Source organism: Cyprinodon tularosa, unplaced genomic scaffold, assembly GCF_016077235.1.
Source record: "Cyprinodon tularosa strain WSP-4 unplaced genomic scaffold, ASM1607723v1 ctg549, whole genome shotgun sequence".
In the NCBI taxonomy this organism is placed as follows: domain Eukaryota; kingdom Metazoa; phylum Chordata; class Actinopteri; order Cyprinodontiformes; family Cyprinodontidae; genus Cyprinodon; species Cyprinodon tularosa.
Window position 1 is genome coordinate 27,720 of NW_024039284.1, and position 24,536 is coordinate 52,255.

A 24,536-nucleotide genomic window follows, 5' to 3' on the forward strand; every position below is an offset into this window, starting at 1 on the left:
AGAGTCACAGCTTCCCGCCTCCCTAAAGTCACAGCTTCCTGCCTCCCTAGAGTCACAGCTTCCCGCCTCCCTAAAGTCACAGCTTCCCGCCTCCTTAAAGTCACAGCTTCCTGCCTCCCTAGAGTCAGGGCTTCCTGCCTCCCTAGAGTCAGGGCTTCCCGCCTCCCTAAAGTCACAGCTTCCTGCCTCCCTAGAGTCAGGGCTTCCTGCCTCCCTAGAGTCACAGCTTCCTGCCTCCCTAGAGTCAGGGCTTCCTGCCTCCCTAGAGTCACAGCTTCCTGCCTCCCTAGAGTCACAGCTTCCTGCCTCCCTAGAGTCAGGGCTTCCCGCCTCCTTAAAGTCACAGCCTCCTGCCTCCCTAGAGTCACAGCTTCCCGCCTCCCTAGAGTCACAGCTTCCTGCCTCCCTAGAGTCAGGTCTTCCTGCCTCCCTAAAGTCACAGCTTCCTGCCTCCCTAGAGTCAGGGCTTCCTGCCTCCCTAGAGTCAGGGCTTCCCGCCTCCTTAAAGTCACAGCTTCCTGCCTCCCTAGAGTCACAGCTTCCCGCCTCCCTAGAGTCAGGGCTTCCCGCCTCCTTAAAGAAACATTCATCATTACTGAGTCATAGCAAAGCCTCCCTGTCCTTTCTCCATCACTGATGGCTAATATCATCTGCCAGGGTGTTTACAACTGGTGTAGTGGCGCCACAGATGATGCTACGTTTAGCAGCAGGTGGATCTGGAGTGATACACCTGGCGCTGGTGTTTGATGCGTTCTGGTTGGAAGAGGAATCTTTTAAAGATGCTGGAGGAAACCGCTGCTTTCAGGATTTATCACTAAGTCCAATTAAACCCCCCCCCCCCCCCCCCCCCCCTCCCTGCATTAGATGCACCAGTTGAAAGAGCTTTTTCACAAGTTGCTGTGGTGAAAGATGAGTCCAGAAATCTCATGGGCCTGCTGAACCTGTCAGGGTTGATGTATGTAATGTAATGGATGGTCATCAGCATTGTTTCGACCTCCCTGACAGTTACTGGCCTGATATCGTTCAACCATGAACTGATCACTAATCACAGTGGATTGGATTATAGTTCACCAGAGTAAAAGTTCAGCGTTTAGATTTTCAGTGTTCCAGCCAACAATTTAATTTTTAAAGGTAAGAATTCAAAATCAACCAGAATAAATGCCATTATTTCAGGTATATAAAAATAAGCTTAGCATATCTGTGTGTCACTGATGGTAGTTTGTCTGCTAAAGGTAAAAATAAGAGTAATCTACGTGGTTATGACTCCATCACAGCTTCCTGCTCCAGCGTTGAATTAAGTTGTTAGTAAATAGAACAATATATTAACTGGTATATTAACGCATTCTGAGCCGAACCCTGAAGGCTCCGCGGAGAAGGACCACGACACGATCAGGAAACAGGTCAAACACAAAAACCCTCTCAATCCGCTGGCCGCCAACAACAAGGACACAAAACAAAAAGCAATGATCTAGCCCCCATCGTTCGGGCTAAACTGAAGATAAATCAGAGATGCAGGTGGAAAATTAGGAACCTGGCAGAACCAGGCAGGTGAGTGAAATTAACAATTAGGGTGAAGCTACCGGACCAGAACCTTGTTCACTGAGCATGAGCAAACAAGAGAGTTCTTCTTCTTCTCCTTCCAGATTAACAAGTCTGACCGGCATCTCTCACCTGAGTCCCACCTGGTTTTTGGACGTACAAGGTGAGCAGGTAGATCGCATCAGAGCGTCGGGTCGCACAGTGTGAGAACAAACATGGTGAGCTGTGATATTTTGTTGGTAGAGTTTGAGCTTAGCTGCGTGCTAGGATTGAAAATAGGGCACAGTGTACGCCTGACTTAAAGTGAAAGAAATGTTAAAAATATTTGGGTAGGAATAAAAATTTAAACAACAAAAATAGCCTTTTCTTTTTTATTAAAAACCCTTTTTAAAAATAAAACATTGAAGATTGTGACTGATTTTATCCATGTTAGAGTTTAATGGAAAATACAGAAAACAAAGGTGCATAATGGCTGAACAGACAGATGCAAACGTGCATGTGAGTAAAAAATCAACAGCATCACATTCATGAACAGAGTCCAGCTGGAAAATCTGGATCTAAATAAAAGGCAGATTGAAAAAGGTGTAGAAAACAGCGAAGGGTGAACGTTGCTGAAAATGCTGGGGTGCCAGAGCTGTTTGGATGCTAGCGTTGATTCACAATCAGACGTTACAAGAACACATTAGTTTCAGAGTGAATGAGCAGAACTAGGAGTGAAAGCCAAACATTTTCTCTTTTTTTTCACAAAAAGGAGACATTAAAACAGCTGTAACTCGTTAGGTTATTCCAGCTAGCTGCTATGGTTGTCTTTTAATCGCCATGCATTGTGTATACTTTGTTTTTATTAATAGTCTTTTGACAGATCTTCGTATTTAGCAGTTTTTTTTACTGTCAGCTACATATGCAAAGCCACATATAATGTAGGAATAATTGCACATGTTCTCTAAGTAGCTAGTAGCATTGTTTATGGGTCCTGCGAACCTTCCAGACTGCGGTCAGTAACGCTGAGGTCTTTACAGCCGGCCGCTGGGACATCGACAGCCAACGCAGAATGAGATGATGACAGAATGATCCACGGAGTCTCTGCAGTCCGTGACGTGACAGGTAAATGAAATGAGAGATGGAGGTCCGGACGACGCGGCAGCTCCACTACACGCCACAGGTCGACCGTTTTACAGCAACAGACAGGGAAATGAGGTAAACCAGCAACAGGCTCTCCTGTCGCTCCGTTCCGTTTTGGCACGATGACTGAATATGACGGCACGGGTTCCAGTCGAAGCATAGGAAACAGAAAAGGCACGTTTCTCAGAGGACTCGCTCTGTGACTCAGTCTGAGTTTCATTCTCTCCAGTCTGTATCTGCAGCCTTTGGTGTCTAATCGTTCCCTCGGTCCTTGGCCTGTGTTGGCGAGAACCCGTTCAGTTTGCTGCGCTCTGCTGCGAACTGCGACAGGTTAGTCAGGCTGGTGTTTTCCTCCTTCTTTTCTCGGCTCTCTTCGTCCGGCTCCCCGTCTTCCTCCCCCGTTCTCTCCTCTCCTTGTGTCGGCATGTTGATGGCCATGCTGGTACGCCAGGAATCTCCTGGGATGTTCCTGCACAGGTCGCGGCTCTTATTGCGCCTGGCCAGCTTGGTGAGCGACCCGAACCGCACGTTGAAGAGGTTCTCCTCTGAGGAAGATGCCGTCTGCGGGGCTTGCTCGCTGCTCTGCTGCTCGTACGCCTCGCACGCCCCCTTCAGCCTCAGGTTGTTCAGTTTGCCGTCGATGTTCTCTTGGGAAGAGGTTTTGAAACGTCCTGCGTCCAGATTGGCAAACATGGCCCGCTTCTCTGGGGACAGAACGTCGAGCGACTGAGCCCGCTGCTCCAGGCCCAGCTGACGACGCTCCATGCTGCGGATGGTGGCGGCCCGCTGCAGTTTGTCGTGGATCTCCACACTCAGACGCCTCCTGGTTTCCCGGAACTCGGCTCTGACGTTTGCCTTCCACTCCGCGGCGTGAGCCTTGAACTCTCCCACCTAAAATAAGGGGATCAGAGGACTTAGCATCGTAGAAGACACTAGGAAGGACGTCGGTTTGCAACGATGGATGCAAAGGGGTTAAAGGAATAGTACACCCAAAACATGATCAGCCTTCATTTTCTACTCACCCCCATGCTGAACAACACTCTGGAGTACTTTTTTGATATCTCAAATGCATCTGGAGATCTGGGAGGCTTCTTGCTGTCTGCTGACATTCAAATAATGGAGGTCTATGGCGCCCGAGGCAGAAAGGTCCATAAAAGTCCACAAAAAACGTGTCAATATTCCTCCATACTGCTCGTCCAATGTATTCCAAGTGTCCTGAGTGGGTAGCATCCAGAATTTACTCGAAACGAAGTCATTTAGAATGTTTTTAGAGCATAAACAGTAGTGTATAGGATTTCCTGAAAGCGCGTTCAAGACGCTACGGAAACCGCGGCAGACCAAACCAGATGAAAGTGCGCATTCAGCGTCTGCTCTGCCGATAATGCAAGCGTAGAAGAAGAAATGTGCTGTTTACCTGTGCAAAGAAAGAAACAACGAAAGAAAAATGTCTGAGGACTTCAGTGTTGAGGAAGAGCATGAGTTCTCTGCCGAGCTGAATGCGCACTTTCATCTGGTTTGGTCTGCCGCGGTTTCCGTAGACTCGTGAACGCGCTTTCAGGAAATCCTATACACTACTGTTTATGCTCTAAAAACATTCTAAATGACTTCGTTTCGAGTAAATTCTGGACGCTACCCACTCAGGACACTTGGAATACATTGGACGAGCAGTATGGAGGAATATTGACACGTTTTTTGTGGACTTTTATGGACCTTTCTGCCTCGGGCGCCATAGACCTCCATTATTTGAATGTCAGCAGACAGTAAGAAGCCTCCCAGATCTCCAGATGCATTTGAGATATCAAAAAAGTACTCCAGAGTGTTGTTCAGCATGGGGGTGAGTAGAAAATGAAGGCTAATCATGTTTTGGGTGTACTATTCCTTTAATATCAACATATGCAGAAACAGAAACAACCAAAAGTATTCAAACATGTAACAAGTGCAGATACAGTGGCAGTCAGGGCCTTCAAAGCCTAAAACTATCAGAAACACTGACCTACATTCATAACCTATACTTTAATTTTCTTCTTTACAACTGTATTAATTTGTTCCTAATAATCTGTTCTCTTCATTTTGTAGTATTTCTATTGGCTGTGTTGCTTCCATTACATTTATCTGGTTGTTATATTTTCTGTCCAATCAGATTTCAGCCTCTGGGTGTTGCTATGTCAATCCAATCTGCCCAGAACTTTCTGAATCAGCAGCGCTGCTGATGTAACCTTAACAATATTAGTGAGGAACGTTTTATTCAGCCAATCAGATTTCAGATTCAGCTAGAAGGCCCGCCCCTTATTCAGTATTTTCTGTCCTCTGATTGGTCAGTTAGAGCTAAATATTTACAGCCAAGTTAAGCTAGCAACAATCTGCATTTTAAATGATCTTTTGTTCAAAATGTTTCTGGCCTTAATGGCTGAAACTAAATGGAGACACTAAGACTTCCTGCACAAAGACAGAAGGATGATTTAGTTAGTAAATAATCAGCATCTCTGGTGATGAGCCTGGTTCTGCTGGAGGTTTCTTCCTGTTCAAAGGGAGATTTTCCTCTCCACTGTCGCTACAAGCATGCTTAGTGTGAGGGATTGCTGAAGAGTCAATGAGTCGATGCAATCAGCTGGTTTTCCTTAGATAGAAAACTTTGAATCAATCTGACTGGATGATCTGGTGAACTGGAAAGTGACCTGAGATGACATGATGGGAATTGGAGCTATAGAAATAAACTGAATAGAATAGAATTGAGTGTGATATATATTTTATCTCTATTTTATCTGTTAATTAGATTAATCTGAATCTGAACGGCTCCTGATGTAAAGATGGCGGAGCGTGGTTATAGAGGTTTGCTGTTGTCTTAATTCACCCTCACACTGACCTTCCTCTGTGTTTTACCTGCGCAGCGCATATGGTTCCCAGGCCCTCAGTGGGCACCCGGGTTCTTCTACGCTCAGTGAGGAAATACCACCTGACAGCTGTTCCAGGTGGAAACTTATTATCTGATATGAAGTAAAACTTCCCTTTAGGCAGTATTTTCAGATGCTGCTAATCACACGTTTACTTCAGTACATTCAGTACCACAGATTTCTCTGCTTCAATTTATCTGGTTTATTGCATTACTTGGAATTAAGTAATACGACGGAGAATTAGGATCAGGCAACAGATTTATATTTTTTTAAATACAAGAAGAAGATCATAACAGAATAATATCAGCATAAAGTCTTAATATAATGTTGCAACTTTATTCTCGTAATATTATGAATTTATTCTGATGTTTCAAAGTTTTTTTCATGATATTATGAATTTATTCTTGTATTTGAAAACAACATAATACGTAACTTTTTGTGTTTACAGGAAATTTAGAATTTGCTGTAAATTTTGTATTTATACGAAGTTTTTCCCGTTCAGCCACCGTATCTTTCAGGTCGTCAGCCGCCAGTTGGCTCCCTCGCCTCTGTACACGTCGGCCCGTGGACGAGCCGCTCCGTTGGGTTTGTGAACGCACCTTTACACGCCACATGATCACACAGAGAAGCCAAGCGGGATGAAAGCTCACCTCCTCCTTGGTCTTTTTGGAGAGCACCCTCAGCCAGTCCCCGATCATGCTGAGGACAGCGGCGAAGTAAGCCAACCCCACCAGGATCCAGAACCACACCAGAGGCTTGTACCAGGTCATATATTCGATGGTCCGGTTTCCGCCTGTAGGGGGAGCAGAAACATGGCAGGGGTCAGCGGAGGCGAATCCGATGATCAGCGGGAAGCCGCCGCCGTGCGGGACGACCTGCTACGTAGTCTCCGATCCCCACGGTGGTGAGCGTGATCACCACAAAGTAGATGGCCTCCAAGGTGGTCCAACCCTCGATGTGTTTGAAGATCACGGCGGGGATGGTGACGAAGACGATGCAGCCGGCGAGGATAAACAAAATGGCGGACGTCACTCTTATCTTGGTCTGGCTGATCTGTTTGTGTTTTTGCTGAGATAATTTAAAGGTGGACATTTGATTAAGAAATGACAGAAAAAAATGTGGATATCCTTAAAAAAGACAAGATGAAACAGAAACATAGCCTGGATGGCATTAAACAGATGCTTTTCTACTCCTATAGCTCTACAACTCCAAACATCAATAATGGAGGACGTTACTCACCCTGAATATCTTCTCAACCCGTAAGATGCTTTTCACAAAGATGGTCCCCAGCTGGTCTCCCACCCCCGCCAGCAAGAAGCCAAAGAGAGGGATGCCAAAGATGGCATAGAGAATGCAAAAGATCTTCCCTCCCTCCGTGCTGGGGGCGATGTTTCCATAACCTGTGGAACCAGGAAGAACATGTCAGAATTAAAACGGATCCAGAGGACGGCAAGGTGAGGAAGACGAGAAAGAAAGGTCAATCAAGCTTCTCTTATGCAACAGAATCAATTGATGGCCTTATGTAATGCCTCTCAGTGCCTAGAAAAGCTCCAGCAGACGGTAATTAGGTTCCCCTTCAAGGAAATTGCATTAATAATGAATCTACTGTAACAAACACCATGGAATGAGGTGAAGAACCCAGACGGCCTGCGGAAAGTTCAGCCTGGTGTCTTTGTCACCGACACCAACAGGAGAATCACTGCAGGTCACAGGTCGGGGGTTTTAGGATGATCCCGATATTCCCAGGAATAAAGTAATATTACTCCAACATTTATGAAATTTTCCAACAACAGCAATGAGAACTCCTAACTTATCTTACAGAGTCGAATCGTTTCCATCAGCGCGCTGATTTCAGAGGTTTTCTACCATCGTTTCAGGTCGATTTCTGGTATCGATACTGAATCAAGTCTTGGTTCAGTTTTGGTTGAGTCGTAGAATCAGGACATAACATAAAAACTTCTCTTCAACGTTTCTTTACATGTGAATCACAAACGGCAGCGTTTCTCTGCAGAGACTTTATTTGACAGACCAATGCTTCACAAAGTTCTTTACAGTAGTTTTATACAGTAGCAGCCATTCAAAATGGCCCTTCCTAGTCAAACACCAGTCGAATGGCAGCCCGCCAGCCAAGGACCAACCAAGGAAAGTGGGAATATTTTGAATGGCTACTACTGGCGGCTGTTTCTGCTGCTCTAGACGCTTCAGGACCCCTTGATGCGAGTCACCCATAGACTCTGCATGTAAAGCGCCTGCTTCTGCTGCTCAAAGCGCTAGCGGTGGGAACGTATCATAACACCGAGGTGTGCTACCGGTACGGCTCTGATTTAGGTCCGTTGTTTGCTCCTGTTTGCAGTGAGTTTGGTTCTATTACCGTTTCAAGCAAAGAACAGGCTTTTAAATGGAAACTTCTGAAATGGCACCCAGAGATAAAACTTTTAAACAGTTTAGAGTAGCTTTTCTTCCTGGGCTTTACTCTGGAGTGACGGTCAAAGACGCATCTAAATTAAAAAACAATCCACTGGACTTTGTTTCCAATTCTGAAGACATTTCGCTTCCCATCCAGGAAGCTTTTTCAATACAAAGTGTCTGGATCAGCGTTGAGTTCCAGCTTTTATAGAGTTCAGACTTGGAGACAAAGTCTAGTGGTTTGTTTTTTTAACTGGCTTAGCTTTGTTGGAATGACTAAGGCCTGAATTACATGATCTTCACCAGCAAAATGAAACACCAAAGGAAGAAAATTTTCATATTCCTGCAGAGGGAAAAGATCCTCACAGCTTTTTAGGGGAGCACCCCCTGGGGGGCGAAAGCTAGAAGGTATTGGAATAAATAACCCATTTAGGGGTAGCTTTATGAACAACATTGATTAAAAAGCTGAATTCTTTTACACAGTAAATACAATGACTTTAAAGGTAGTATTTTTCAGAATTAAAGGTTACTGTAATTTATTTATTTATAATTTTTTTTTTTTTTTTTTTTTAGAGTGTCCTGTCTGGCAATGTGGCGATAAGAATAATTGTCTTGATGCCAAAAGGAGCCCAACAGATTTTCCTTTCACAAGTGGAGCAGTATGGCAATTGCCATACTGCTCCACTTGTTTCATGCATATAAATTGCTTTATTATAATTATGCAGGGAGTTTTACAGTTTATATGGACACTGCAATGTAAGTAGGGCAGAAAAACAGAAGAAGAAGAAGAAAAAAAAAAAAAAAAAAAGGACAAAAGATGAAAGAAAGAGGAGATAGGAAGGAGACAATGACAAAACATTTTCAGTCTGCTTCATCACCTGCAACGAGATGAAAAAAAAACAGCACAACCAAAAGACGTGGTACGAGATATACTATAAAGCAAACACCTTGAAACTATCACTAAAGTAATATTATTAAGTCTGACATGTACTCTGTGTTACCTGAAGATATGAATGTGGGGTTTCTGTTTGGAAGTGAATCTCTGAGTACCTGAAGCATAGCACCTGTAGTTGATTGTGAGGGTGAACTTGTGCATGTAAAGTTTTAACCATAGGAAAAATGCTCAATAGTGGTTGTGGAGAGCCGGAGAGGCGCCCCCCCCCAGAGCACTGAGTCCAGCGCTGGGAGACCCAAAGCCCCAGGCGCCCAAAGGGACCCCAAGAGCGAAGGCACCAAGGAGGGGCCAGCCCCGGAAATCAGACCCCCACCAAGGGAGGAGGAGAGACAGCCACGAAGAAGCCCCCCAGCCACCGCCATGCCGGCGCCCCGGGCAGCCGCGGGGCCGAGTCCGCGGGCCCCGCCGACAGCCGGCCGCCCCGAAGTAGGGCTGGGCACCGAACACCAGCCCCCCCACGGCACCGACCGAAACGCCCCAGCCCCACAGAGCACCGAAACACGCCCCGCCCCCCGGCACCAAGCCCCGGCGACCGGCCGCAACACTCACCGCGACCGCACCACCCAGGAAAAACACTCAGGCGGCCCCGCCCACGGCTGGGGCCCACGCGCATCCGCCGCGAACCGGCCGCGAGCGCCGCGGGACCCCCCCAAAACGCCCCCCCGGCCAAAAGCGCAGCCCGACCCCACCAAGACCGATGCCAACAGCGCGCAACGAAACACACCGCGCACAGAATCAGCCCGAGAGCAGAAAAGCCGCCCGGCGCAAAACCGCAAGAAGAGCAGACCGCAGCCGGCACAACCACCCCCCCCAGCAGCCCGAGGGGCAGCACAAAGCCAGAGCGGAGCGAACCATGCCGCCCCCCCACCGGACGAAGCCAAAGCAGCACAGCCACGTCCGCCGCCTCCCCCCCGCCGCCCGCACCATGCCCTGACACGCGGCTAGAGCAGCTCCGCCGCCCCGGCCCCCCAACACGCGCCGGCCATAGCCACTCCAAGACCCCCACCCGCCCCGCAGCAAGACCCCCACCCGCCCCGCAGCCCCACCCGCCGCGATCAGCGGGAACAGAGCAGCTCCGCCATGCCTCCAGGAGGGAAAACCCACCCGAATACCCAGCCAGCGCAGCCAGCCCGCCCACACCGGCCCCAACACCACCCCCGCCGGAGCCGCCCGGACCCCCACACACCAGCGGCGCGCCGCCAGCAGGACCCCCACCCAGCAGGCCCGCCCGCCCCCCGAGAAAACAGACATGCCAAACCCCCCCAAAAAAAAAAATAAAAAAAAAGGAGCCCCCACAATGCGACAGTGGACACCATTCACCGACCCGCCTGCAACCACTCCCCCCCACCGAGGAAGAGAAAAAAAAAAACATAAATAAGAAAAAAAAATAAATAAATAAATAGGTAAATAAATTAATAAATTAATAATTACAATTAAAATAAATATGCGAGCGGAAAAACCGGAGCCCAAAACAGGAGCCAAGAAAATCCCCGAACAACAGCCAGCCCCACCCCGAAGCGGATCCAGTCCCAGGCCCCAAGGGCACCCAATCCCCAGACAGGAGCCCCAGCAAAGCCCCGGCCGGCCGGGGCCAGCGGAGAGGCCGCCAGGAATGAGCCAGCAGTCCCCCGGGCATCCACCCCCAGACCCCGAGCTCCACCAGTGCACTGGTGAGCCCCGACGCCAGCCAGCGGAGGGAGAGCAGGACGGGGGGAATGGGCTCTGTAATTTATTTACTGCAGCTGAGGTTGTTTGTTTTAAATGATTAAGAAGAGATTGGAAGCCGCTGTTTTAAGGAAACCAAAGTCCTTTTAAATCCTAACTGAACTTTCTGTTGGTCGATCAGAAAATATTCCTGTAAGAAACGTTCAAAGAAATAAAAATACTTTTTTGAGCACCCCGAGTTTCTGACATGACTGTACGATTTTAAACGACCTCTGAAGGATCAACGGGCCGCCATGTTGTCGCAGTGTAAGCAGCCGAGCCTGGAAGCGCGAAACATGTTTATGTCAGCAGATCTCAGAGCTGAGCTTCACGAGCCGTAAGCTCCAACAGCGATGAAGACAGCAAATAGTAAAACTTACCTGAGAATAAAACCGTTAGCTTTTAGGAAATCGATTCAAGGTTAGAAAACAGAGAAATGGGTTCAATCAGAACATTAAATAGAAATAAAATTAATCCATAAAAGGTCATAATTGGTTTATTCATAATAAATCCCAGTGGATAAGCAGTTGAGCATCCAGACGTATTAATGCCATGAATCAGAGCCGAGCAGCATCAGCGGCTCTCACCTATGGTGGTGATGACTGTCCCAGCAAAGAAGAAGGCACTGCCCGTGTCCCAGTAGCTGGAGTTGTTGGTTTCTCCGATCGGCCGGACTCCTGCGCTCACGGCGTCTATGGCGTGCTGCAGAGAACAACAGAAGACAAAGAAACAGGACTGATGAAATCCCAGCAGGAAGAATCAGGGTCAGCAGCTGTATCCAGGAAAACCAGCATGAACCAGTATTTCTTTAACTAATGGTTTATGTTTACCCAGGTGCCAAAGGTTCACATTAAGACATCATAACTGGGGAGGAATCGCATGTCTGCCATTTTTCTCCATCAGTCCAATGCTATCAACAGAAAAATCTTTTTAGTTTGCTAGCAGACAACTTTGTCATGATCTTGGCGCTGATGACTGGTTTGATTACTCATTTTATTCACCTGTCCAGTTCTGCCTGGTTTCTCATCACCGCTCATCTGATCCACCTGCTTCTCTTTAAGGTCCTTGCTTCCAGTCATCAGGGCCAGATTCTCCAGTGGTGAGCGTTTTAAGAGTTCCTTGGTGATTTTCTGATCCTGACCTGTTCTGCCTCTCAACCACTGAGCCTGCCTGTTCCCATCCAAACAGTTTGCCTGACCTGTCTTTGGACTCCTGGACCTCTGAGCCTGCCTCTTCCTGTTCTGATCTGTTTGCCTGACCTGGCTTCGGACTACTGCTTGTTCTCCGGCGCTGCAGCATTTGGGACACATCGTGGTCACTAACCTCTGCTTCTCTCCTGCAGAGTTCCCTGTTCCTCTTTTTGAATAATCCCACTGTCTGTCCTGCCTTAAATCCTGGGTCTTCTGTTCTGAGCCTTGACAAACTTCGGATTCGTTAGACTTTCAGGAGACAATACAGGAGGACAACCAAAATCCGTCTGTGTGGAGAGCACAGTGCTGTGGGCTTTTCCCTTTTAAAAAGAAGCCCATATGAAAAAAAGTCGAACTGATTTCACACATCGGATTGTCGGTTGGTTTTAAATGGATACAAAATCAACACACAGATTTTAAAGTGAAAAACATTTGATTTCCTGATATAACTCCATAACTTAGCTTAACGAAATTCCAGTAATTCCAGTTTTAGCTAGCATTTTTCCATGGTTCTTTTTTCAGGTTCGCATATCCACCATAAACACGTGATGTCCTACCGTCATGTTTACCCACTCTGCTTCATTCACTAGCTAGCTTATGGTGACCCGATGTCCCTGATATCAGGGGACAGTCCCCGTTTTGGACCACCTGTCTTCAGATAAAGCTGTCCCTGGCAATGTCCGGGATTTGACAGTTTTGATAAATTTAATCTTGTAGAGATTTATTTTTTTTTATGTACGATCTGGAAAAGACACCTGGTTCTAGCTAGCTTAGATTCACATGTCCACTCCCACTCCCACTCCCTCACACATCCATATTAAAGCACATTAGCCAATGATGACCCCTCTTTATCTGGTGCCACGTAGCTCAGGTAGCTTGTTAGCACGGCCTGTTGTTGATAGGATTACAAACCTTGAAAAACGGAATCGTTCCGTATTTATTGAAAACGAAACAAACTTTTTCCCATGTTACTGTGAGAGTAAAAAAATAATCAGTAAAAAGCTAATGGAAAATGAAGAACAACGGCACGTCTGATACAAAACTTACGGTAAACTTGTTCCCCTCCCTGTCCTGCATTGTGACCAATGAGCTGACAGCATGTATGTAACGGTCCAGAATCCCCTCATCCCATTGGTTGAGCCAAGTGTTGCTCACGGAGAAGATAGCGGTAGGCAGCAGAGCATTATGGGGGACGAATGGAGGAATTTAAATACTGATGCTGCTTTTTGGGGCAGAAAACTCCTCACTGCTGCAGGAGCTCAGAGGAAAGACAAGTGGAAAAAGTCGGCTGTCGCCACATTATGTTTCCAACTGTAGCCTGCTGTCATTGCATTTAATGCAGAAATATGTTAGAGTTTGCCAAAGTTTGCTGTTGCACCAAAAATGTGCACTATTTATTTATTGTTCTATATTCATTTTTATAGTTTGAAGTTAAGCAGGACAGGCTTATGTTTAAGATACTTATTTTATTCAGCAAAGTTTGTTATTTTGGATTAAAGTGAATTGCTGGATAATAATTTGTTTTCCATGTGTTCATGTCGCTCACAAATATGCATCTAATTCAATGCAGATTTGAGTCAAATAAAAAAAATAATAATTTCACACACAAATAGGGGCTAAAGAAAATCGCCAGGAGGGGTGAAGGCAATCGGTCAGCTGGAACGGACAGCAGGCGACCCTTTTTTTCAGGGAGTTGGTAACCCGACCTTCAGTTTACAGATTCACATCTCGGCTCGTTCAATGGGCGACAAGCAGATTGTCAGAGAAAAGTAACTGTAGGACAATCAGAGTTCGTTTGCTAATATTACCAGAAATTTAACATTACAGAATAAAAAATATATAAATATATATGTCAAATTAATTATTGTTTAAAGCAATTGTAAAAACATTTCTCATTCCTTTGTGTTGTGATTGTTTTTCTTTAGGATTTTAGCAGCATTTAGCATTTAGCCGCTCCATTAAGGTTAACCCTCGGTTCACTCAGGCTTCAGCTGTGAGTCCATTTAATGAAATATGCATTTAATCCACTGACACATATTTCTGAGCAGTAGGAGCACGATTACTCACCATTGCTCATTCGGTTGCCTCAGCTTCCGCTAACAACATTTAGTTTTTTGATCATAAATCATGGTTTAAAATTGAACCAAACAGAAGCTAATTTTAGAGTGGAGGATAGAAAGACATGGCCGCCCAATGAGTCTGAATATTTAATGATTCTATTTCTGCCCCATAACGTCCATTAGAACAGAAACAAAAAGGGTTTTTATGATTTATTTTATTTTTACCCTTTTTTTATTATTAATTCCATTTATGTTATTGCTCAGTCATCTTCGATCGTTTTTATTTTAAGCACGTTATTGTCGTATTCTTAGCTTTATTAACCTTTTATACTGTTTTCTGTTCTTTTCAGTCTTTTATCATCTTTGATGTTCATCTTTTTTTCAGCTTTGATTTTATGTTAAATCGCTTTATAAATAAAACTGATAATCGATGAGCAGCTATTAAAAAGCTTCCTGTTGAACATTGGGGATATTTTTAATTAAAACCTGCAGGTGCAACAATCTAAAGGTTTTAGTGGATCAACTCAGGAAGGAAAAACTGTTTATTAGAGACAGAAAAAATCTCCTCCAATTAAAAAAGGAAAAATTTGTGGTTAAAAAGAAAACTGTTAGCAGAAAGAAACGGCACAGATGCAGAGAAACATTTCTTGAGCCGATATCATTATTATTAATTTTAGTTACAAAACATTTTAAAATAGTTTTATCCTCTGGGTCCTTTTGATGGTTCAGACCTTCTGCTCTGCAAAGAAGCTTCATTTATCCCTTCATAGAGGAAGTAACTCTGACAGCAGCTTTCATTTGATGGTTTTCTTTATTTTTATTTATTTATTTATTTAAAAACAGCTGCTGACTTTTCATTTGTTGATATACTGTAAAACATCCACAGGAAGTTAACCCTTTAAAGGACGCTTATTGAAATCACTTTGAAAATTTCAAGCCACGAGGACAGGAGCTCAACCAGCCTGCTGAGCGTCTTCCTAACGTTCCCGTGGTTTTAGCAACGAAACAAAGACAAGGGCAGTTTTCCTCATTCCCTGTTTTATCTATAAAACATTTCATTGCTTTTAACAAAAACAGGACAGATTTATCACCGTTAAAATTAGTTTTCAACAGTTAAATTAACTAAAAAACAGTTAAATTAATTAAAAAGTCAAAGGAAAAGTTTGGGCATAATAGAATTCAAACTTCTGAAAGTTCTTTAAATCTGAAATGATTCCATCCTGTTCAATAAATGATCAGTGTTTTTAATTCAGAGTAATTTTCATGTGAATGTGCTTTACTGGAGGCATCCATGTTTGTCAAAGAACACTACTGCCACCTACTGGTTAGTGACGTCACGGTGCAGTATCGGCTGTTGATCAAGTCCCAGTGCTGTATCTGGTGTTTGTCACAACGCGCTATTATCCAAGTCATCTTGAAAACATTCTTCTTCCAAATGTTGGCTACATATTACGGGTTTTTTCTCTGGCCAGAAGTTCGATGGCAAATCCTCCCTCTTCAAGTTGGCGATCCAACGACCAACCCGTCCGTGGAGGATCAGGAATCAGAAAGGTGGAATAACTCTTTTTTTCACTTTTACCCGATGTATTCCAGCATCCAGCTGCCATGCACGTGGGCATTGTCAGTTTCACTATAGCTCTGGTGAATTTCAATGGTGAAGTCCTCTGGAAATCTTCAATAATTGTTGTTGATTGCAGATGTGTCTAGTAGTTCCCATTGATTTAGCTTGGAAAGCGGGGAGAATGGCGCTAGGCTTACCGCACCGTGACGTCACTGCTGGAAGATGGCAGGAGGGAGGGGCTACTATATTTGGGCAAAAATGGCCGCTCCAAGAGTCAGTGATCGCAACGAAAATTGCTTTTATTTTTTTACTGATTAAGGTTAAATTCATAAAATCACAGTGAAATTATTGGTTAAGGTATAAATAACGATCCATTGGTTATTTCTGGCTGATCCGACTTTTCCTTTAAGGTCAATGTAATAACGAGAAACATCCACTGGCCCTAAACTATTAAGTAAAAATAACAAAAAGTGCTTCTATAATTATTTCATGAAAAAGAAAGAAATACACGTTTTATTTGTCATAACTAGCGTTGCAAAGATGCCATTTTTTGGCCCCGATACCTGGCTGTGCAGAATCGGCCGATACCATCTGTTTGATATTGATGTGTGTGTGTCTATGAAGAACTGCAGACTACCTGGATGTAAAATAATCACCATCATGGCTTCATGTCAAGCTGCTGCCTTCCTTTGTGAAGCAGGAAACAGACTAAAACAAAGAGAATCCAGTAGAACTTTTTATTCCTACCTGGAATGGGTGACAATAGTTGAAGAAACTTTTGGATCTCAGATTGGTATCGGTGCCCTATTAGTTGGTACTCGCTGATACCGATAACACCATTTTAGAGCTGGATCGGGGCCCCGCTAGATACCGGTATCGTTATCAGTGCAGCACTAGTTATAACATAGAGCTTTAATTCTGATACAGGAACTTAGATTCTTACTTTTTTAATTCAGTTAATGAACTCCATTAGTAAGCGGTGTGAAGGTGATGAAAACTGTAACTTGGCCTGAAAAAGGGTCAAATTACTGAAAGCTCTGTTATCAGGCGATGATGTGTTGCTTTCTGGGACCTTTAAGTCTGCTTCCTGTTGTCAGACGGGTTCTTCATTCTACCAGCCTGCTTGTTATACTTTAAAGGTATGGAGGAGGATCTTTTATTTCCAGGTGGATCGTCTAAATCAGTGGTCCTCCTAACCGTCAATCATTCTGGTGATACGTTTACGTAAGGCCGTCCTTCGTGCTTGTCACCATTTTCACTGACCGTTGGTGAGTCTGACATAGTGGGAGTGGTGGCCTAGTGGGCATAGAGCTTGGAATCCTGAGGTTATGATTTTGAGCCCCAGTCCCACAGACTGCCACTCTGGGTCCCTGAGCAAGACCTTTAACCCCACACTTCTCCCTGGGTGCCGCGCAATGGCAGCCCACTGCTCCCCAAGGAGATGGGTTAAATGCAGAGGTAAATTTCTCCAATGTAAGATCAATAATGTTATTATTATTATAGCAGAAAAGTGCTAATTTCTTTTGGAAAGTAAAACCTGGCATACACTGTACGATATTTTCAATCGTTGCACGCAGCAAACTGTAGGATGAAACCGCGGGGTTTAAAAGTCCGCAGCTCGTGATGTTTGTTCTCACACTGTGCGACCCGACGCTGTGATGCGATCTACCTGCTCGCACTGTACGTCCAGAAACCCCCTGTCAGACTCAGCGCAGTGAGATGGTGCTGGTCGGACTCGTCAATCTGAACGAAGGAGAAGAACTCCCTTGTTTGCACGTGCAGTGCTCCAGGTTTTGGTTAATCGGCTCATAGCTCTGCTTCAACAGCAGGATTTACTCACCAACAACTCAGAACGGCCGACTGAATTTCAACCATGTTTGATTTTCTCCCGACCTCACGATTCCTGATGGGGGGGTGGTCGTTAGAGGCTGATCGCTCCACGTTACCCCCTGTACACTACACCATGCACCAGCAGGCTGAAAGTCGGCCCGATCGGAAAAAATTCTCGCTCGACTGCAGAATTGGCATGAGAATGTCAAATAATAGAGTGTATGCCCGGCTTAAGCTGGCATGAGGGATGCAAACAGCAACTATTAGAGCGTGCATGAGGAGAAATGGGCTCTTGCATAAATTTAATAGGCGTTCCCTCTCAGGAGCAGATGCAGGGTTGTGCATGTGCATTTTTTTTTTTACAGCACTAGTGGCTCGTTGTTTCAACAGTAGGGGATGGAAAGGGGGAATGACAGAGAGGGAGGGAGACATTAGCAAAGGACCAGAGGTCAGATTTGAACTGATCTCAGCTTCGTGGAGGACTAATGCATACATGGGTCATGTGCGCTAACTAGTGTTGCGCCGATGCCATTTTTTGGCCCCGATACCTGGCTGTGCAGTATCGGCCGATACCGATACCATAATAATGTAAAATATCATGTCTTCAAGCTGCTGCCTTCCTTTGTGAAGCAGGAAAAAGACTAAAACAAAGTGAATCCAGTAGAACTTTTTATTGCCTACCTGGAATGGGTGACAATAGTTGAAGAAACTTTTGGCTCTCAAAATGGTATCAGTGTCCTATTGGTTGGTACTCGTCGATACCGATACCACCATTTTAGGGCGGTATCGGGGCCCCGTCCGATACTGGTATCAGTATCGGTGCAACACTAGAACTAACCACTGCGCCACCAAAGCACGCCCCATGTGCATTTTATTTTTTTTTAATCCTCCATTATACCTTTAACCAGAATAAATAAAAGTTAATCCCAGCAGAGAAAACTTGCATATGTTTCTAAATCCTCATCATCAGAGTTTCTTTGTCTGTTTTGTGTTGATATTTTGCTCTGCAGGATGTGTGAACAGAAAGTGAGCCCCCACTGGCTCTGTGCTAATGAGTTTTCCTTCGCTCCACTGCAGGATCATTAGCAGCAGGTTTTCATCCCCTCAGCAGGTGATCAGGGCAGCATGGCGCCTCACGCTCTCCTCCGCTCTGCTGCAATCTGATAGGCCGCCATGAACCGGTTTGACTTCAGCAACACCTGCAGACGGACCCAAACCAACACGTGTCTGATGATTCCTGGGCGAAGGCCGCAGCGTTCCACGCCGCATCAGTCACGGCTGCTTCAGGTAAACCAGCAAGTGCAGGAGTTTATTTGGAGATTAGTGACTCATCAATACATGAAGCTGAGCTGCTGGCAGAGAGTGACTCATCCAACCAGCAGGGGGGGGCGTCGAAAGGTTCACAAGGTCCCAGTTTTCCTGCTGAGGAGCAGACGGACCTTCTGATGATGGACCTGTGAAGCAGCTGCTCCTGTTCTGGAAGATTCCATCTTAGCTGCTCATTTCTTCATATTTATCAGGAAGATAAATAAAGAACCGCTTTCTTCTCCGTCTCTTCAGTAAAGATGGCCGCTATCAAAACTTGGCTCCTCGTGGCTTCCAGACTTTTAGTGCTTTAGTCAAACGCTTCCCGTCTTTTTTTAGTGTGAATATAAACCATGGTAACCGGTCATAAACCGGTTGGAATTCTACCCATAATCCATCTGGAAAGGCTGCTGTGGTGGTTAAAGGGAGGGACACTGAGCTGATTGGCCGAATCACCAAGTGGTGCCTGGTCCTCAGCTCACCTGCTGCTACACCTGACTGAAACCAATTCTATTCAGTTTATTTCTATAGCTCCAATTCACATCATGTCATCTCAGGTTTATAGATCCAGTTCACCAGATCATCCAGTCAGATTGATTAAAAGTTTTCTATCTAAGGAAAACCAGCTGATTGCATCGACTCATTGACTCTTCAGCAATCCCTCACACTAAGCATGCTTGTAGCGACAGTGGAGAGGAAAAACTCCCTTTGAACAGGAAGAAACCTCCAGCAGAACCAGGCTCAGTGTGAGCGGCCATCTGCTGAGGCCCACTGGGGTTCAAGGAGACAGAAGCAGACATAGAAAAAGAAGCATAGATACAAAAGGCAACTGTCAACCAGCTCCACAGGCGGCCCCGTCCAGGAAACACACAGCCAGGCAGACGAGCTCCGAGCCAGCTCCCATGCCAGAGGACGAACTACGGCTCCACGGCTGCTAAAAAAGTGATGCAGCCACACAGTGAGAATGGCCTAGTCAAAGTAAAGCCGCCTGCCTGCTGCCCACAGATGCTCTCCATCAGAAGCTCATCCTGGGTTCATTAACGTCCCAATAACCGCTCTCTGCTTCAGCCGCCTGTGGCTCATTAGTTCTATTCACAGCTTGAGGGCGGAGCTTTTTGGAAGCAGCCATGTGGCATTTCTGACAGAAAAACCCTGCAGATGCAGACAGTCCAGAACGTTTCCAAAAGGTCATCAGAAGCAAGAGAAACAGAAACATAAACTGTAGTGAGATCTCTGGGAGCTCGAGGCAGACAGGAACATCTCTAAGCTCCACTGTCTGGAAAACCAACCAAGTTTAACCCCTTCCTGGCCAGGAAGTCATCCAGTCTTTAGTATAATAATTGTTGAATAATTTATACTTACACACATCATTGATCAGAACGCCCCGCCCTTCCTGTCCTGATGCACCCGAACCCTTTGGCCCCTCCTACAGGTGGAGAGCCCATTGGAAGGGAGCCCCACGCTTCCTCATCAGGCTTTGCCATTTGTTTTATTCATCATAAGAGGTCTTTAGGCTGATCTTTGTCTGGTCCCTCACCTATAGGACCTGTCTGCCTTGGGTGACCCTACTAGAGGCATAAAGCCCCCAGACAGCATAGCTCCTAAGGTCATTAGGACACTCAAACCCCCCACCAGCATAAGTTGGCAGCCCAGGGAGGGGTTTGTGGCTGGGGAGAGGGACGTCTGGATGGGCGGATGATGGATGGATGTCATTTCCAGCCCTAACCATAAGCTAGCATGCTAACACTGGATCCCAGTAAGAGAAATGGGAACGTTCCTGTAGAACCGACTGATTGTCAGGTTATCCACATTCTCAGGCTTTTAAACACTGCAGCCATCACTGCTCCTCCCCTTCAGCTGGTGGCTTTCCTCCCAGCTCCCTGCTGTCCTGTGTCTCTAGTTTCCCAGGAATTACTGGTTTAATGCTCTGAGTCTGTCATTGACTGCCTCTATGTTGCTCCTACCTTCACTTCATTCATACCGATGGTTTCTCATGCCCTGCTTCCATGCAGCCTTCCCTCCATAACCCTACCGTTTACCTTCAGGCTGTTCCTCCGTAGGCGTCCCGGCTGCAGAATCAGACCAAACCCTGGACCCTCAGGTCCTCCTCACCTACCCATCTGTCACACTACCGACTTCATATCAACTTTCTTAACTAGCTGCACGAGAGTTCAGATCCATGAAACTATTTGAAGGGTTATTTCCATTTCAATGTGGACAAACAGGACAGATTATTGGGGCAATATGAAGACTTTTTAGATCAAATAAGCAGAATAAATTTGTGTTAATTCAGGATATCAACCAGCAGCCTTTTTTTCCCATTCCATTTTATTCCTCTTATCCGGGTTGCAGAGGCTGCAGACTGAGCCGAGATGCCCAGACTTCCTGATCCACCCCCACCTCCTCCAGCTGCTCCCCGATGCGACACCAGACAGCTCAGAGACATCGTCCCTCCAGCGTGTCCTGGTCCTTCCACCAGGCCTCCTCCAATGGGACGTGCCTGGAACACCTCCCCAGGGAGGCGGCCAGGAGGCATCAGGAACAGATGCCCGAGCCTCCTCAGCTGGCTGCTTTCGACATGGAGGAGCAACAACTCTACTCCGAGCTCCTCCCGGGTAACTGCTCCTCACCTCTGGCAGGGTGCGCCCCGCCACAGTGGCGCCTCCAGAAATGTTTCATGGGGGGGCCAGTTGGGCCACTAAAACCCTTGGGGTGGCCACGGAAACTAAAAGCCATAATTTCAGGGTTTGAATCTCCTATAGTTAAACCTTCCTGTAGAAATCAGAAAGACTTCAGGAAACACCTTCCGTATTTTTCGGACTATACGTCACTCTGGAGTTTAAATCACATCAGCCGAAAAATGCATTATGAAGACGAGAAAAACATGTATATATATCACACCGGACCAACAGTCACACCTTTTTTGAAAGGTTATTCTATCCATGGAATCCGTGTTCTGATAATTGGCACGTGGTCGGCTACTGCTCGAAGATCACATTGATTTATTTAATGATCGGACATCTGAGAAGCAGCGATAACGCAACAGTTGCCCTGTCGCCTACCCTGGTTGTTTTAAATATTACCACAGACTACAAGCCTACTTTATAGCTTAATTTACACTTTTAATAAGTTTGCTTTTAGAATATTTTACCGGTCAGGCTTAACACCAAAGCTACATAGCGCCCTCTCATGGTATACATGTCTGACCAGAGTAAAAGTCGCATGGCCAACCAAACCATGAAAAAAAGTGCAACTTATAGTCTGAAAAATACGGTACGCATATCTGTTTATTGTGTGATTTTTAATGTTACGTCGCTGGCGGTGCAGAATGGGATGAAATGCTAAACTGATGCTACTACAAGTGGCATCTGTTTAGCTCCTCTGCCCAGCCACCCTGTGAAGGAAACTCTTTCCCCCTAAATCCCTCCATCACTATAGAGCGGAGACTATATAGTGAACTTTATAGTGAACTCAGTTAACTGACCTTCAGACACATGATCACTGCTTTATGCTCCGTTGGTCACGTAACTCCTCCTCCACCGCGCGGTGCCGGCGCCATCTTTGTTATTAGTCACTGTGACAGTAAATCCCATAATGCTTTGCAAGGAGAGCTCTCCCTGCAAAGCATTCTGGGATATATCTGCCTCTTCTGAGGCCTTCCTTTTCTTCTCACACCCTTCCTAGACACTTTTTCTCTTCCGACCTTCGGCCATTTTCAAAGAACCGCGGTGAGAAAGGTGAGCTTCAATGACTGTCTGAAACCGTAGCTCACCACAGATATACGCCTGAAAGAAGAAGATAGCTAACGGGACGAACACGCAAACATATCACCAGGATGATTGACAGCTAGGAGGACCACTGATTGAGATGATCCACCCGGAAATAAAAGATCCTCCTCCATACCTTTAAATATCCTAATATGAAATTAATCTCATTAAATTACCACTTTTTTTCAGGTCTAATCCTGTAATATTATAATATAATTCTCAGATTATTATGACTTTTATTTTAGGATTTTAATCTGCTAATATTGTGACTTTAATCGTAGAATTTTTGTCGGTATGGTCCTATGACTCCATCATGTAGAATGAACCGGTTGATTGGCAGAACTGACCTTGATGATGGCGTCCAGCTCGCTAGCGGTCACACAGGGGTGTCTGTCCAGGAAGGAGGCCTTTTCCAGGGTGATGCTTGTCTTCTGGTTGCTCTCAAAGGGCTGCTCCAGAGCCTTGAATGCCAGAGCTCCAGCGACCAGGTAGAGGACCACCACCACGAACACAGCCATCACCGTCTTCCACTTCATCACCGACTGGAGCGCCGCCAGGGAGCCGTCGCTGCTGGCGTCCAGGCTGGCCACCATGCTGGCCGAGCGCGAGGAGATGGAGAGGCGTGGGAGCGCGCAGTGACCGCTGGTCCTGGGGTCGTAGCCCATGGGGTTCTGCATGGTGGCCACGCTGGCGTGGACCAGGCTGGACTTCACCATGCCGGGCTGCATCTTTTTGGGGGGGACCAAGTGGGTCTGGACCGCCACTAAGAACCAGGGTGAGAATAAGAGGGTGTGGTTAGAATAAGAACAGATGATTCCTACGATGCCCTTCAGCCTTTAGAGATGCATTCAAAGGAATCTGGTTGGTGTGGATGAAGGAGCTACCAGATCCCAGAGGATCAAACATCTGATGTGGTTTAAAGAAACCCGCCTAATGGGATTTATTCCCCATGAAGTGGTCAGAGCTACAGACATGACAGTAGGTCAGTCAGTCAGTCAGTCAGTCAGTCAGTCAGTCAGTCAGTCAGTCGCACAGACAGACACACAGACTGATAACGCTGCTAAAGATACGCTGCTTTTACTTTCATTACAGTGACAGTAAAGCTTCTTATTTCTTTCTTATTTAAGTCTAATGTTTCAGCAGCTCATAGTGAAATCTGGTTCATATTGGGGGAGGGGGGTCATAGAGCTTGGAATCCGAAAGTTCTGAGTTTGAGCACCACTCCCAAAGACTGCCACTCTGGGTCCCTGAGCAAGACCCTTAACCCCACATTGCTCCCCTTGGAGTGGGGATAAATGCAGAGGGGGAATTACGTTGCTCTGTACTCTCACACTGGAATGACAATAAAAAAAAGCTGAAAAGCCGAAAGATGACGATAAAGACATCAAGAAAAGAAGAGTCAGAAGAACAACGCATCGCACACAAACTGATTTTAATTATTTAATATAAACCATGAGGTCCGCTGCGATGCGAAGCCCAGAGGAGCTCCAAGGAGCACCTCAAACGGCCTCTATGTGGTGGGACCTTTAAACCCACCTGGTTTTAGACATACAGTGTGAGCAGGTAGATCGCGTCAGAGCGTCGGGTCGCACAGTGAGAGACAAACATAGTAAAACTGCAGGTTTTCTACAGGTTTCCATAGAAACCGCTACACAGGCGCACGGCTTAACACAGGACTCAGCTGTTCACCTATGCCTGAAGACTAAAGGACAACAACATCCAGATTCTGGCCAAGGGAGACAGATGGTTTGAAAGAGGGGTTAAGGAAGCCATCTTTGTTAACCTGGAATCTCTCAGAACGTTTAGGAAAAATGCCCAGAAGATTCACCTCCCACCTGACCTCACCTGACTCACTTCAATGAGGCATGACACAGAAACCACTCTGACCATGGAGTTAATGACCCATCAGGACTCCCTAACCACCATTGACCCCCCAGGTGACCTCCATGGCCAGTCCATCCAGGAGGAATAAGAACCTCCCTTAGTTCCCCATAATCCTTAGTTCCTCCTCCAGCATGTTAATCTTAGTTCTTCACACACCTAGTTAGAACAGAAGGAGCTTCTTAGATGATAGGAGAACGTCTTCTAGAAAACTTCCCCTCCAGTTGCCTAAACTGAACTAAAAAGCTTAAAAAAACTTTTTTTAAAAACAAGGCTGAGAAACTGATGACACAAGTAGAACCAGTAAGAACCTGCAGAGGAATCC

At 45.9% G+C, this 24,536-nt stretch overlaps 1 protein-coding gene across 2 annotated transcripts in view; it reads right to left on the minus strand.

Annotated features, from left to right (window-relative positions):
- Positions 1–1,954: 1,954 nt before the first annotated feature.
- kcnk10b (potassium channel, subfamily K, member 10b) overlaps positions 1,955–24,536 on the minus strand; it is a 29,078-nt gene continuing 6,496 nt past the window's right edge. For both annotated transcript variants that reach the window (XM_038304940.1, XM_038304939.1), the window contains exons 2-7: positions 22,678–23,093; positions 11,205–11,319; positions 6,792–6,952; positions 6,428–6,620; positions 6,203–6,345; positions 1,955–3,552 (exon numbers count right to left, since the gene is read on the minus strand). In XM_038304940.1, the coding sequence (XP_038160868.1) occupies positions 2,914–3,552; positions 6,203–6,345; positions 6,428–6,620; positions 6,792–6,952; positions 11,205–11,319; positions 22,678–23,093 (1,667 nt within the window). In that variant the 3' untranslated portion in view covers positions 1,955–2,913. The remainder of the gene's footprint in view (positions 3,553–6,202; positions 6,346–6,427; positions 6,621–6,791; positions 6,953–11,204; positions 11,320–22,677; positions 23,094–24,536) is intronic.